At 48.7% G+C, this 14151-nt stretch overlaps 1 protein-coding gene across 1 annotated transcript in view; it reads left to right on the top strand.

The window, feature by feature from the left end:
• LOC136303600 (glutamate receptor ionotropic, kainate 1) overlaps positions 1–14151 on the top strand; it is a 76775-nt gene that overhangs the window by 16037 nt on the left and 46587 nt on the right. The window contains exons 2-3 of the mRNA XM_066207220.1: positions 10752–10919; positions 13490–13747. Of these exons, the coding sequence (XP_066063317.1) occupies positions 10847–10919; positions 13490–13747 (331 nt within the window). The 5' untranslated portion in view covers positions 10752–10846. The remainder of the gene's footprint in view (positions 1–10751; positions 10920–13489; positions 13748–14151) is intronic.

Here is a 14151-nt window from a genome sequence, read left to right as displayed (position 1 = left end):
CCTTTCCTTATGGATTCTCTGGGAATCTTTATTTCCTTCCAACCCAAACCATCCTGGCATCCTTCGAACGGGAGAATTGAAAGGAAGAGGGACAAATGAGCGGGAGAAGGTTGGAACCTCAGTACGATCCTCAGGCTCAGGTTCTCACAGAAATGCTTCTATTTCCAAGAACTCTCCCACTGGGCGCTGGAAACATCTCCCCATGGGGCAGAGCTCATCCCTCTGCCTGTCTCCCCACCTGCTGGAGCTCCCCGGTGGCTCTGAGGGATTAAAAGCCAAAAGCAGAGAGAAGCACCAGGGCTGTGCAGGGCAGGGCCCCAGCAGGAGCTGCACATCTTGCACAGGATGCACTTGGCTGCCTGAGGAAATATCTGATTTATCACCACCAAGCCTGAATAATGCAAAGGAAGCACTTTGGTAACACAAGTCCCCACAGGAAGAAAAACTTCCTTGGAAAAAAGAATAAATCTTTAAGTGATTTAATCTTTAAAGCCCCACCACTGCTGGCAGATGATTTAGGTGTAAGGAACATCTCCAGCACATGCATGATTCAAATACTCTTCTCAAATAGAGTCTTTTGATGGAATAAGGGAATTAAACATCAAACCCTGCATCTCCCCGTTGCCAGAGAGTCCTTGGTGTGACAGCTGGTCAGCTGAGCAGCAGAGAGCTGACAGCTCCATCACTCAGCTCATTATCCAAATGTTTCAGAACACCAGATGATTTTATTAAACCAGTGATGTCTGAGAGTTGTTAAGAAAACCAGCAGAAATTGCTCCCTAAAAGCAAAAAAAAGGGAAACACCAAAAATGTGTTTGGCGCTCTGGATGGAGCCAGACAGCTTCCAGCTCTGGGGTTTTTTTATCCTAATGCCACAATATCATTTCGTGTGCTAGGGGAAGATCAGGCTCACTGTTAGGACATCAAAGCAAGCCCAGGCCATGGTGTGTTTTAAATAAAAGGAAAAACCTTTGGTTGCTCCATTTCCTCCATTTGCTGGAAAGCTACATCAGCAACCTTCCAAAGGCTTGAAATGGGGAAAACACTTTCTTTCCATTTTTGCAAATCCCACCGGATTTCAGATGGTCCTCACATCTCTCCATTTTTAGTGGAGGAAAAAAAAAAGAAAAGAGGGAGAAAATGAATGAATTTCAGTTTGCGTTGCTATTGTACAGCCCTCCTGAAATTTAATGTTTAATTTGATGGATGTCATGGGGCAGGTTGGGTAAAGTTCATGCCACAATTTCCCAAGTTCACTTGGATTTAGGTAGGGCATGTGGCAAGGTTCCTCCCAGGGCAGGAACAGCATGCAATTCGTTTTTACATCTTGGTGTAAAAAAAGGAGATTTTAAAGATCTCCACCCCTTTGAAAAGATCCCAGTTGTGCTCCAGGAGCTCACCAGAAAACACCTGCAAAAATAAACAGCTGGTTGAGGCAACAGAGCTCAAGCTGGCTCCTTTCCCCTCAGGACAAACAGCATTTCCAGAATGTCCCGGGATGTGACAACCCAGGGAAGGGCCCTGGCAGCTGCAGCCTCACCCCGAGCTCAGGCTGCACCAAATTCAGAGGTGACACTTCTGCATCCTCAGATTCCCCCCATCAGCAGCTCAGGGATGAGCCCTGAGAGACACAGAAATGGAGGAACCTCTTCAGGGGTGGGTGCCCAGTTCCTCCTAATTCCCATGGGAGCCAGATATCCAAAACCTGTTGCCAAGGTGGCTTTAAAAACTGCAGACGTTACAACTAAATAAGTAAAAAAATTCAAATACCAGGATAGGGCGGTTCTGTTCTGGCATCTGAGTTGACAGCAGGCTCTGATTGCTCTGGGAGGTGGATGAACAATTGCTGGAGACACAGAAGTGTGGCAGGAGCCCAGGGCTGAGATCCTGCAGGGGACACATGGAGTGCAGGCAGCGGATGATCCTCAGCTGAGCACAAGCTGCAGGGTAAAACATAAGCTTCAATCAACTCCTGCAAATAATTCGAGCCCAATGCCGTAAGTGCCTTAAATTAAATCCCTCTCAACAGCAGCCAATCTAAATCATTAGACATATGTCACATAGTGAGCCATAATCACCAGAGGAGTGGTGGACACAGCATTTCATTTACATGGGGAATGCATTGCAGGGGATAATTTGTGTGGAACATTTTTCAGTGTTCTGTGTCTCAGAAAAAACACAGAGTGAGAGCCAGGCTGGTGCTGTCACATCATTCTGGGACACACAGAACTCTGCCAGGAGCTGCCCTGCCCCACTGGAGCATCCCCCTCTTCCCTCAGCTCCTGGCCAGGATTTATTGCTGCTCTGGCATCTCGGGAAGTTTCAGGGCAGGCAGGAGAAGCAGAGGATCTCCAAGGACCTCCCAGCATAAACAAGAAGCTCAATTCCAAGCCCTTAGCCCAAAAGTGAGCCCAGTCACTTCTGCCAAAAAACATAAACCTCTTCAAATGTCAAATCACAAGAGCATGGGATAGCCTGAGCGGGAATTCTGACACACACAGTGGAGAACTGAGCAAGGAAAAATACCATGCTTCCCCTTCAGCTGGATTTTTAATTTTATTTTGAAATTTAGGTTGTTCAATCAGGATATTGGGGGTAACACCTTGAAATGGTGACCATTAAGGCCATCATTTGTTTCCTCAGCTATGGAAATATTTAACTGGATCAAAGCCATCTTTACACACTGGACTAATTACAGCTTCCTCTTCACAGCAAGGGTATTTTTTGGACTTCTGATGGGAATTTATTTCTTACAATGAACTTATAAGTCTGAAAAAAAACAACCCTACAATATTTATGCCTAGCAGCACAAACCTTCATATTTTAAAAATATGAGTAACAATTCAGTAACTTAGATATTCACCTTGTGGGGCCTGGAGATGTTGTATCAGTTTTTCAGATAATTGTCTTTTCCTTTCTTTAATTTTTTTTTTTTTTTTTTTTATTAATCTTTTTAACACAGTTTTAACCCCCAGGTAAAATTATCCAGGATTTTCCTGCCATTTTTTTTTCCTAAGTACACCTCTAACTTCCCTATCCATAGGTGTGATAATTACCACTAAGAAGACCTTTAATACAATAAATGTACAAACTCTAGGTCCCATCTTCAATTAGCGTTAATAACCCCTGATGAAGCTGTTCCCAGCGAAGCTGCTGCAGTGGAAATGCCTCAGTCTGTGGTTTGTTTCTGAGTGCACACAAGGGGCAGATGTTGAACATCTCGTGGCTGGGATTTATCTGGATTTGCCCACACTGCAGGGAGGTGTCTCAGCTAAAAAAAATCCCCCTTTTTACAGCTCTTGTGAGTGATTTGAGCAGGAGCCTGTCCAGAGCCTGGCACAGGGTGCCCAGAGAAGCTGTGGCTGCCCCTGGATGTGTCCAAAGCCAGGTTGCACAGGGATTGGAGCAGCCTGGGACAGTGGAAGGTGTCCCTTTGAGGTCCTTTCCCACTCAAACCACCCTGGGATTCTCGAAGTTCTATTTGGAGGGAAGCATGACAAGAAGAAAGCATTGCTGGGGTTGTCTGGGTTCCCATTCCGTATTTCTCTTGGAGCTGCACAGTTTAGCACTTGATGTACAGTTGTCATCAGGTGCGGCAGGGTTTTTGTTTACACTTGGTGCTTTAATATTTGCAAATGCAGACGTTGAATAAGGCATCCTTCAGACTCAAATGGCCCTCGGTAGGCTGAGGAGTAGAAATGTTCCAGGTTGATAATTACCAAGGCGGCTTTAAACTGCAGGCACCTCCAGTGTGTGCCTTCACAAGAGCCAGCCATCATGATGATGAGGAAATGTGGCAGCTCAAAGCACAGGTGCTGATTAAACATCACTCATAAGAGTGGAAAATCTGCACCCCTACCCTTAAGAACATCATCGCAGATGAGCTCCTCAGACAGTGCACTTCCCAGGACTGCAAATGTACCTTGAGTTTCTTTAGAACAGCTGCTGCTGAGGCTGCAGGGTGAAGAATGCCCTGCTTAGGAAAATGGCAGCCCCTTTTCTCCACGCTCCTTCCTGATACCTGAGGAATTAAGGATGGAGCTGCCTCAACGCCAGTTAAAGGGAGGCAGAATTGTGGGGCGGGTTTAAATTTCTTTAAACCTGCTGTAAGGTTTAAAGAAAATCCTGAGCAAAACCTGCAAATTTCCTCACGTCCCCCAAACACCGAATGGGTGTCTGGGGCTTCAGGAGTATCAAAACCATGGCTCCAGGGGGAAACCTGGCAACATTTGGGTTTATATCCTCTCTCTGTGCCAAGGAAAGCTAAAGGGGGGGATTTATTTCTTAGAATGAAAATCAATCAAATCCCTTATGTCTCTTTGCAGTTTTTATTTCTAAACTTCAGGTTTTTCCTTCCTTGATGCCAGGCCTGGCACGATCTGGGGAGAAGGAAAGGATGGGGACAGCCACAGGCCAAGTCCTCTCCAGTTTAGCTGAATGATTTTAAGCCTTTTCTCCAGAGTGAGAGGAGCAAGTCCAGCCTCAGAGAAATCTGCCACCAGCAATTTTTGCATTTGGGACGGAAGGCAGAGCCAGAATTCCCCCTGGCCTCGTGCAGGGGGTGTCACAGCAGGAGCTGCTGTCGTTTTGGATCCCTAATGTTTGAACTCTTGCTCAGGACAGGATTTTCTTGCACGGTTCAAAGTGCAAAGTGTGCCCAGCAGTTTCCAACCGGCGGATCTGCTGCAGCTCTGGGGCTTCCAGGAATTCCCCATGTCCATCATCCCTGGCTGGACAGGCAGCTCTGCCCTCGGGGCAACTGGAGCAGCTGGAATTCAGCAAGATAGCAGCCAAAGACTAAAGTGAGAGCTTAAAACGTGCCCCCTGCCAACACTAACCTCCCTGCAGCACCTCCTCTCTGGAAGGGATGTACTTTGGGACAGCCTGTGATCTGATTTATCCATGCTTTTTCAGGATAAACTCGGATTTTTCCAGCTTTAATAGAGATCTTATGTTCCTAAGCATCTTAGAGATAATAGTGCTTAATGGGCACTCAGGAAAAGGCAGACTGTGTCATTTTTAAAGATATAACCCTGACATTTATGCACAAAAAACCGCTGTTTGCTAAATAGCTCTCATTTCAAAGCATTGTATTGGATTTCGAAATGTTTTTCTATTCCTGGCTAACAGCTGGGGGAAAACGGCTCCTCCTGAGGCAGTTCCACTGCAAATGCAAACTCCCAACTGCTCTGCACGGGGGCCAGCTTCCCTCCCCTCAGGGCTCCTCTCTGTGCCAGGGCTCTGTCCGGTGAGTGCTTCTGTTTCTAAGGGTCATCAGAGTGCAGAAAAAAACTGGATTTTGAGGATTTTAAACAGACAGCAGACAGTAAGTTTCTTTTCCGGAGGGGCTGTTGAAGTTGTTACAGCAGGGTGGGGGGAATGCTCAGCCGTGAGGGAATTTGATCAAACCCTGCTGGAATGTTTGAAGCAGCCCAGTGCAGGCAGAGGGAAATATGAAATACAGAGGAGAAAAGCAACAGTTTTAAAACTTCCTATCAAATCGAGAGCCTGCACCTCGGAAACGATGCTTTAGTCCCTGCCTGGTGTTGCAAGAGACGCCTAAATCAGGTCAACCAGATTTTCTCGCTGTTAGTGAAAAGGAAAAAGTTCATCACTTAGAAATTCTGTAACACAAATCATGCCGATTGTGCCTTTGGGAAATGTCCCCACTTGCAAGCTGAAGTGAAATAATTCCCATTGGAAAAGATCCTGGTATCTTAATAAGCTCAGATTTTTCTATATATGCATCCACACATGTATTTTTATCCCTCCGCTTTCCAAAGGATCCAATCAGGGCTGAATGCACCTTTCTGGAGTGCAGATTATTATAAAAACCTGCCCTGGCTCTCACGGGGGATATCCTGGGTGGAGAAATACTTTATTTTTGTTTAGCCCTTTTGTTCTGTTCCCTGTGCTGGGTGATGTGTCCGAGCACAAAGTGGGACTTGGGGCAGTTTCATCCCCCCCCCTAGAGCCAGCCCTGCATTTATTACACTGAAAAAATTCCTCTGTTTGGCTGCAGATTTCTTCCAGTCCCAAGAAGCTTTCAATCTACTAGGACAGGGACCAAATAACTGCGGAGTTATTTGAGGTGAGGGAGGCAGAAATCCAGGAGGGTTCCAGAGTGGGGCATTTGGATTTCTGTGCTCTCCTTTGAGATTCTGACGGCTGAAAACAAGGAGGGGAAAGTGCAGGAAGGGCAAGGGCAGGGCCCTTTGAGTTTGAGTGCACCTGAAAAGCAGGAGCCTGATGAGGGTGATGGGTTCCAGAGGGGAGATGATCCCCTGGCAGGGGCAGGACAGTGGCAGTGACATGGGGCAGGATGGAGCTCTGGGGAGGAGAACTAGGAGGGCTGACCAGGACCAGCCTGGGGAATGCAGGGATGAGGGATGCCAAGGCAGGGCCAGGGGCTTGGAGAGGGTGGGAAGAGGCTGGAACAGAGCACAGTGCATGGAAAGCTCCCAAAGCAGCTTCTGAACAGATTGGAGAGGGAATGGCGGTGGGAACGTGGTTCTCTCAGCTCCACTGTGTGTAAAATGAGGATGATAATAGCTCCTAGCTCTGTGCAGGCTCAGGCAGTGCTCAGAATGCTGATGGCCCAGGGTGGGCTCTGCCAGCCAAGCAAGGCCCCTGTGCCCCAGCTCCGGGAGAACCTCGGGCAGTGAACCCTCTGCAGCCTGCAGGGTGTGTAAATGCAAAATGCGATTACTGCTCCTTGCAGGGCTGGGGTTCTTCACCGCTCCTCCTGAGAAACTTCAGTGCACATCCACATAACAGACCCTGTCTGAATCAGAGCTAACAGCCAGTTTCTGGATGACCTTGCACCAGCAGAGAGGTAACTCTGCAAAGGAAGGTGCTGCTACACTGTGAGCACTGACGTCTTTGATTGTTCTCTGGGGGGATGAGTGTGGTGAGTGCACAGGTACTGGCTCCCGGCTGCACACCACGCCGCACAGGAGATTCCGTCCTTTGCTGAGAGATAAGGATGGGAAAACACGCCTGGAGGGGGTTCCCAGTAGAAGGTGCTTTCAGCCGGAGTGGAGCTCTGCCAGAGGGAATTATCTGGAGGAAAAGACCTTCCCCGGCACTGTTCTGTTGTGCCCCGCTCCTTTTCGAGCCTCTGGTCTGCCCCCAGCCCCACTGAGTGAGTGTGATCCAGAAGCCCATGGAATCCATATCCTGTCAAAGAGCCAAGGGCAGACCTTGTGTTCATTTGGCTCCATGAATCCCCTGCAGGAACCTGCCACCAGCACCAGCTTCTGCTGAGGGAGAGCAGGGCACAGAGCTCCCAGGCACCGGCATTTCAGCTCTCCTTTCCCTGCAGAGACTGGCAGGTGGGCTTTAGTGAGTTCTCCTGGACCTCCCGGGCTCCCTGTGGGAAGGAGGGGAGGCTGCTGGGAGCAGGAATCCCTGCAGGACATGGATGTTCAGGTGTTTCTGGCAGCCCTGCTGGCACAGCCCCTGCCTGTCCCGGGGAGCTGTCAGAGGCTCCCAGCTCGGGGATGCAGCAGCAGCCAGCAGGCCCTGTGCTTCCACATCACCGATTCCATGTGTCATCCCGTGTCCCAGCACCTCCCCAGCCCGGGAAAACCCCTCCTTTGACCCACAACAGGAAATGTGGGCATCAACCGTGTGGAAACAGGGGTTTGTCCTCAGCTAGAAAGAGTCACAAACTGTAAAATCCCCCTCTGGGAATGGATCCAGCCCTGACCTTTACTGAAACTCCCTCAGTCCCTGCCGACCCCTTGAAATGGAAATATTTGCTTGCCTGGGAGAGCTGGGGGAGCTTTTCCAGGTGTGCCTGCTGCGGTGTGCTGTGCAGCTGTGACATTTTCCTTGCTGAGGGGGTTTTCCTGCTCAGACAGTGAATGGAGCTGATGCTTTGCCCTGTCTGTCACTTTGACTCTCATGGCTCAGCCCCTTGTGGCAGAGCAGCTGTGCCCAGGCTGTCATCCCCTCTTCCCTTCCACTGCTAAATTCCAAGGAGGGACAGATATTGTTTTATTCCTTCACCCTTGAAGAAATCACGTTACAAATGATGTGCTGGGAGTGAAACGTCAGGTCTGCCACTGACCAGGGCTGAGCTGCCTTTGGTTTGCTGTGGAAGATTCACTCTCTGACTGAGGGAGGGGGGATCTCAAAGAGAGGACTCCAAAATTTACAATTTTCCCCACCTAAGTGCTACCAACAGCCCAACACGAAAGCCAGTGCTTGTTTTCACACTCAGCAGTAGCAGCTTCATTCCTGGGACATCGTTTATGTCTTGAGTTAACATCGATTTCTTCTTCCTTCCTTCCTTCCCTTGTATAATGCCGTGGTTAATTTGTTTCTAAAACGTTGTACAGTAATCACTTTATTTAAATGAATCATCTGACAAACTGGTTCTTCATCAAACTCGTCACTCACTCCGCTATTTTTCCTTTTAACCTGGACCTTGCAATAAATTCTGAGCTTGGCTGTCAGTCATCAGCAGGAGGAGGAGAGGCTATTTATGGAACTGCTGGATTTCCTTAGGGATGGATGGACGAAAATGCTACAGCACAGCTTGTTTGTGATGCAGATTTATCGAGTGATTCAACTCTTTCTCAGCAGCTGAATGGGCCTGAACAGAAGAATCAAGCTCAAATAGGTGCAGTCCAAGCCTCTTTAATGCAATATCAGCTCAGTCACAGTGAGGAATTATTCCTCCATAAACTCCCTCATGGGCTTTGCCCATGACTGGGCGTGGGGCTGGAGGAGCTTTAAGGCCCCTTCTAGCCCAAACCATGCCAGGATTCCATGTTTTATCCGGGGTATCCCCCCGGCAAACAAAGCCTGCAGTCAGAGCTCCTGGGAGTGCTTCCCTGCTCCAACTGATAGTGCACAGTTTGGGTTGGTTTGCTCAGAAAACTCATCCACACAAAACTTCCCCTCTTCCCATGACTCCCCTTCCCCTCCCTGCCCTCCTGCTGCCCGCCGAGCTTTCTCTCTTTTCCAGAAGGAAAAATCCTGTGGAATTCTGCTAATGAAGTATAAACAGTTCCTGGTTATACATCATTAATTAAAATTAATCTTCATTTAATTGGCAGTTGATTAGAGGGAGGGAAATAGTTCTGGCCCTAGGATGAGGAAGTGCTTGTGCACATCCAGGTATGAAGGTTGCCTCAAGGGTGGCTGGATGAAGTGGTTTTAATTAATTTAAAAAAAAAAAGCAGAAAGTGATGGAATGCATAGTGATAATTTCTGAGGTGGAGATCAAATGGCAAAATACCCATCCCACTGGAAGTGGGGAGGGATTTGTGGAGCTTATTTCCCGGTTATCTCAGGCTGTCCCTGGTACCTGTGACATCCACCTTCCCTGATGGAGCCATGCTGCTTCCAGCAGGGATTCAAGGAACACTCAGCAGTGGGACCTTTCTGGCCCAAGCCCAGGCTGGCACTGCAGCTGAGAGAAGAGAATTGTCTTCCTCGGGTGAAATGAGGGAAAGATGATTGAATTGAACCACCAAACTTGCTGGGATCATAGCTGGGATGAGGAATTACAGGACTGGATCTGAAAGGACAGCCTTTATTTAGATTTTTTTTCCCTTCAGGTGATCTGGAGTTTGCAGCTCTGGAAAATGCTGCTGGCTTTCAGCACAAAACTCAATGTTTTGGCTCCAAATCCTTCACTTAGATGTTTTGTTTGGTCTTTCTGTTTGTTTCTTTTTGTTTGTTTGTTTGGGGTTTTTTTTGTTTGTTTTTTTTGGCTGTTTTTGTGTATCACACTTTTGTAATCACATGGATGTTTTCTGAGTAAGAGGGAAGAAGCCTCTGAGGTTCTGATACCTGCACATTGTGCACGAGAAACCCATGGAGTGCACAAGAAAATCGCTGAAGTTGGCAGATTGTTTAAGGCATCTCAAGGCATTGCTCTGTGTGGGTTCAGGAGATGGAATAATGCTGTTTATTCCAGAGAAGCCAGGGGTAACATTACCACACTGGGTCTGAAAGCCTCCTCTTCGCTGCTGGGTTAAAATTCAAACCAGGTTTTGACTCCAGTGTGTTCCCATTTCTGCTGGTGAGCTAATTCCCACATACACTCCAGGGAAGATCATTACACTTCCAAAAGTTGGGTTATTTCCAGACCTCTTTTGGAAAACTTGCTCCCTTTCTTTTTGGAAGGCTCGGCCACGAGCTGTGTCCACAGGTTCAGCTCCTTTTCCTTGGAAAAAGCAGAAATATTCCCCTGTCCCTGAGCAAACTGAGAATGACCAACAACGCTGCCTGAGGTTTATGAAAAACCAGAGGAAACCCAGAGCTCCAGGGGAGACTCTCAGTGGTTTTGCTCTCAAGCTCCTCAGTGGATCTTGCACTGCCAGGATGTGCAGAAACACTTCAGAAAACACCCACAGCGTCCAAGTTTCATCTCCAAATGCAGATCAGACTGGAGCAGGGAGAACAAGACCCGTGTCCATCCCTACTTTCCTTAGAAGGAGATGGACAGAAGTTTTCCCTAGCATCTCAAATGTCCCTCTGAAAAGGCTGGACAATAAACACGTGTCAACTTCCCCAGATGTTTGTGGAACACAAACATATTCATAATATTGAGTTAACCCCAGTGCCACGGCAGATCAAAACTGAGGATCCTCTGTGCTGTTGCTGTAGTGCTTTGAGCAGCCATCAGGTTTGCCTCGGTGAACACTCAGAAATTACAGCTCATCCTTTATTTTTCCCTCTTTCCGTGCGGCGATGAGGAGGTGAATAATCCTCATTTATCTCTGTTCCAACAGGAGGGATATTCGAAACCGTGGAAAATGAACCCGTTAACATTGAGGAATTGGCGTTCAAGTTTGCTGTCAGCAACATTAACAGGAACAGAACACTGATGCCTAATACCACATTAACCTATGACATCCAGAGAATTAACCTCTTCGATAGTTTCGAGGCCTCGAGGAGAGGTAATTATCTCAATTACTGTGTCACTTACACACGTGGTTTGCACTTTATCCCTTTCCCCAGCCTGACCTCCTTTGCTGCTCCGCCTGTGCCATGTGTACCACCAGGAACATAAAAGGAAGCTTTCATTTGAACTAAGGACCAAGCTGGGCTGGGACCTGTCACGTGCTTTGTGAATAAACCCCGACGTCCTGCCTGCATGCTCAGAGCCCCAGACGTCAGGAGGCGAGTCCGAGCCATTCCTCTTTCCAAAACATAGATTTGCCACCTGGAATTCCGCACAAAAATTATCACCGGCTCACAGGATGCCACAGTGGGATGTCACAACCCGTAATTAGCACAGATACCCATCATTGGTAAATTGTTCCTGCTGCATTTTAAAGGCCAGGGGCCAGTAGCCCTCCTGCCCTGAAATATTAATGCTCAGTGCACTAGAGACAGAAATAAGTTCCTCTGTTACAAACAGCTGTAAGAATTGGAGTGGTCAAGTTTGGGATTTTTTTGCCACTTCTTTTGTCCTTTTTTTTTTTTTTTTCTTGAGAAAGAAAATTATAACCCAATTTACTCCCATCTACTTGGCTTGCAGGCCAAAGCAGAGAGTGGCAATGAGTCACAACTTTCCTTAAGCTCCATGTGCTCCTTGGCCTCTAGGAAGCAAGCTCAAAACACCTTTTGTAACATAAAATGTTATAAAGAGCAGCCCAGTTCCTGGAACTGGATTTGCTAGAAGGCTGGAAAATAAAAACCAAGCTGGTGAGCTGTCACCTTTCAAACATCTACCAAATTTTCCTCCTGCTACCTCAGTTTCTTAGTCAGAGTGGAGAAAAGGAGAACGATTCCAAAGGACACCAAAAAGAGCTTTAAATAGCATTTTTGGCATTCTTTTCCAGTTCTCAGGTATATGCTGGAGCTACAGGCTGTAGGATCTCAAGCGTGGTGGATTTCTAATCCGTGTAATCCAGGCTGATACAGAATTTCAGATTCCCTGCAGAGTGAGAATCCCTTCTGTGCCTGTTGTGAAAGTGCCTTCTCCATTTAATATGTAGGAAGTTGCCAATCTACATGCAGGAAACTCACACAGACAGCAGCAATTTCTTCTCATCATGAATTACTGAAGTTTTTTATGGAATTTGCACGTTAAAACCTGTGATCCTATGGAAAGGCTTCTGAATTAAACCTGGAAAGCCTGTGCAATTCATGCTGTCTGTGAAACACTCATCTGTAGAATGGGAACGGAAAATAATTGATTTTCTGTCATATTCTATTACAGCCAGAGAGCTAAATACGAATTTAAAGAATCTGAGCTCATGGTGGAAGTTGGTGTATTTAATGTTTCACTCAATCAGAGTCATTTCTGAACGTCCCACCCTCACAAAGAGAGCAGCCCTGCAGCTCAGTGCGGGAGCCGTGTTAAAAACACTGGCAGTAAATTTCACCCATGGACAGAAATAACTGATATCACTTCATCTCCTGTCTGCCAGCCTGCAAAGACATGGCAGAGAAAGAAAAATGCAAAGAGAGCTGCAGGCAGGGCTCTTCAGGCTGAGATGTGGGCACAGGGAGGAGGAAACCTTTGTTGATGCGTTTGGCTGATTTGGAGGAGTATAAAATGTCAGAGTGTGGGGGTTCTTTATTTCTCTGTGCTGTTACCAAGGGCTTCAGGCATTCCTACCTGCTGTGTAAACACAGATTATGGAGAGCCGTGAGTCGAGGTGCCCTTTGCTGCTCGTGTCCCTGCAGCAGCCTGAAATTAGAGCAGCTCCCACAGGTGGAAAGGTGCCAGCCCCAGGGGGATCTGTGGAGAGCCTGCTGTGGCTCCAGGGATGCATTACCTGACGCTCTGCCGAGGAACTTCCTTCCTGTGACATTCCTTTGGCAGCCAGAGAGCTCCTGGCTCCTCCAGGACAAAGCCATTCTGAGAAAGGCAGTTCAGGAACCCATGTGATCTGCAGGGCAACAAGCAGAGAAGGTTTTATTCGTAGCCAGCAAGGTCAAGGACAGAGAGATGATCAGTAAAGCCATTTTCAGAACCACAATCAAACCAGAATCACTGAGGTTAGAAAAGACCTCTGAGCCCATCGAGTCCCAGCTGTGCCTGATGCCCACTTTGTCCCCAGCCCAGAGCACTGAGTGCCACCTCCAGGGACGGGCCCTCCAAACCTCCCTGGGCAGCCCCTGCCAATGCTTAACAGCCCTTTCCATGGGGAAATTCCTGCTGCTGTCCAAGCTGAGCCTCCCCTGGCCCAACCTGAGGCTGTTCCCTCTCCTCCTGTCCCTGTTCCCCCCCCAGCTGTCCCCTCCTGTCAGGGAGTTGTGCAGAGCCACAAGGTCCCCCCTGAGCCTCCTTTTCTCCAGCTGAGCCCCTTTCCCAGCTCCACCAGCCTCTCCCTTTACCCTGTAAATCACCCCTGAACGCCTCAGGAGCCACTGGGTACACCTCTCAGCGGCTCTGGGAGCAACGCCGTGCTCACTTTGAAATGACGGGGATGGCTGGAGGATGAAAGCTCTCTGTGAGCATCCCCCAGGCGCCCTGCTTTGCCCACTGAGAGGTGGCTGTCTCCCGTGTCCCCAGCCTGTGACCAGCTGGCCCTGGGTGTAGCGGCGCTGTTCGGGCCGGCGCACAGCTCCTCGGTCAGCGCCGTGCAGTCCATCTGCAACGCCCTGGAGGTGCCCCACATCCAAACCCGCTGGAAGCACCCCACCGTGGACAACAGGGACGCCTTCTACATCAACCTGTACCCCGACTACGCCGCCATCAGCAGGGCCGTGCTGGACCTCGTGCTCTACTACAACTGGAAAATCGTCACCGTGGTCTACGAGGACAGCACCGGTGAGTGAGGAAGGGAGAGAGGGAGGGAGGGAGTGGTGCTGGGCTGCAGAGTCCACCGGGCCCTGGGGCAGCTCACTCCGTGTGCCCTCAGTGGGTTACAGGGGAAAAACCCCCTGTCCTGCTGCTGCCATGGCTTTTGGAAAGCTGCCCGCTTCACCAGAGCCCTGGGGTTTGAACAGTCAGTAGTCAATCCCATTTTGCTTCCTGGCTGTGGAACCTGTAACGCAGCTCCAAACTGATCCCAGGATCCCAGAGCCTGGAGATCACCCGGTCCAACACTCCTGCCGAGTCAAGGCCACCTGGAGCAGGTGACAGAACTCTCCAGGTGGGTTTGGGATGCCCCCAGAGATGGAGACTCCATGCCCTCCCTGGGCAGCTGTTCAGGGCTCTGCCCCCTCCATGGA

The sequence above is a fragment of the Chamaea fasciata genome, unplaced genomic scaffold (assembly GCF_029207755.1).
Source record: "Chamaea fasciata isolate MVZ Bird 193981 ecotype frontalis unplaced genomic scaffold, bChaFas1.0.hap1 SCAF_2, whole genome shotgun sequence".
Classification (NCBI taxonomy): domain Eukaryota; kingdom Metazoa; phylum Chordata; class Aves; order Passeriformes; family Sylviidae; genus Chamaea; species Chamaea fasciata.
The sequence above is the reverse complement of the archived record's forward strand: the minus strand, read 5'-3'. Positions and strand labels throughout refer to the sequence as shown.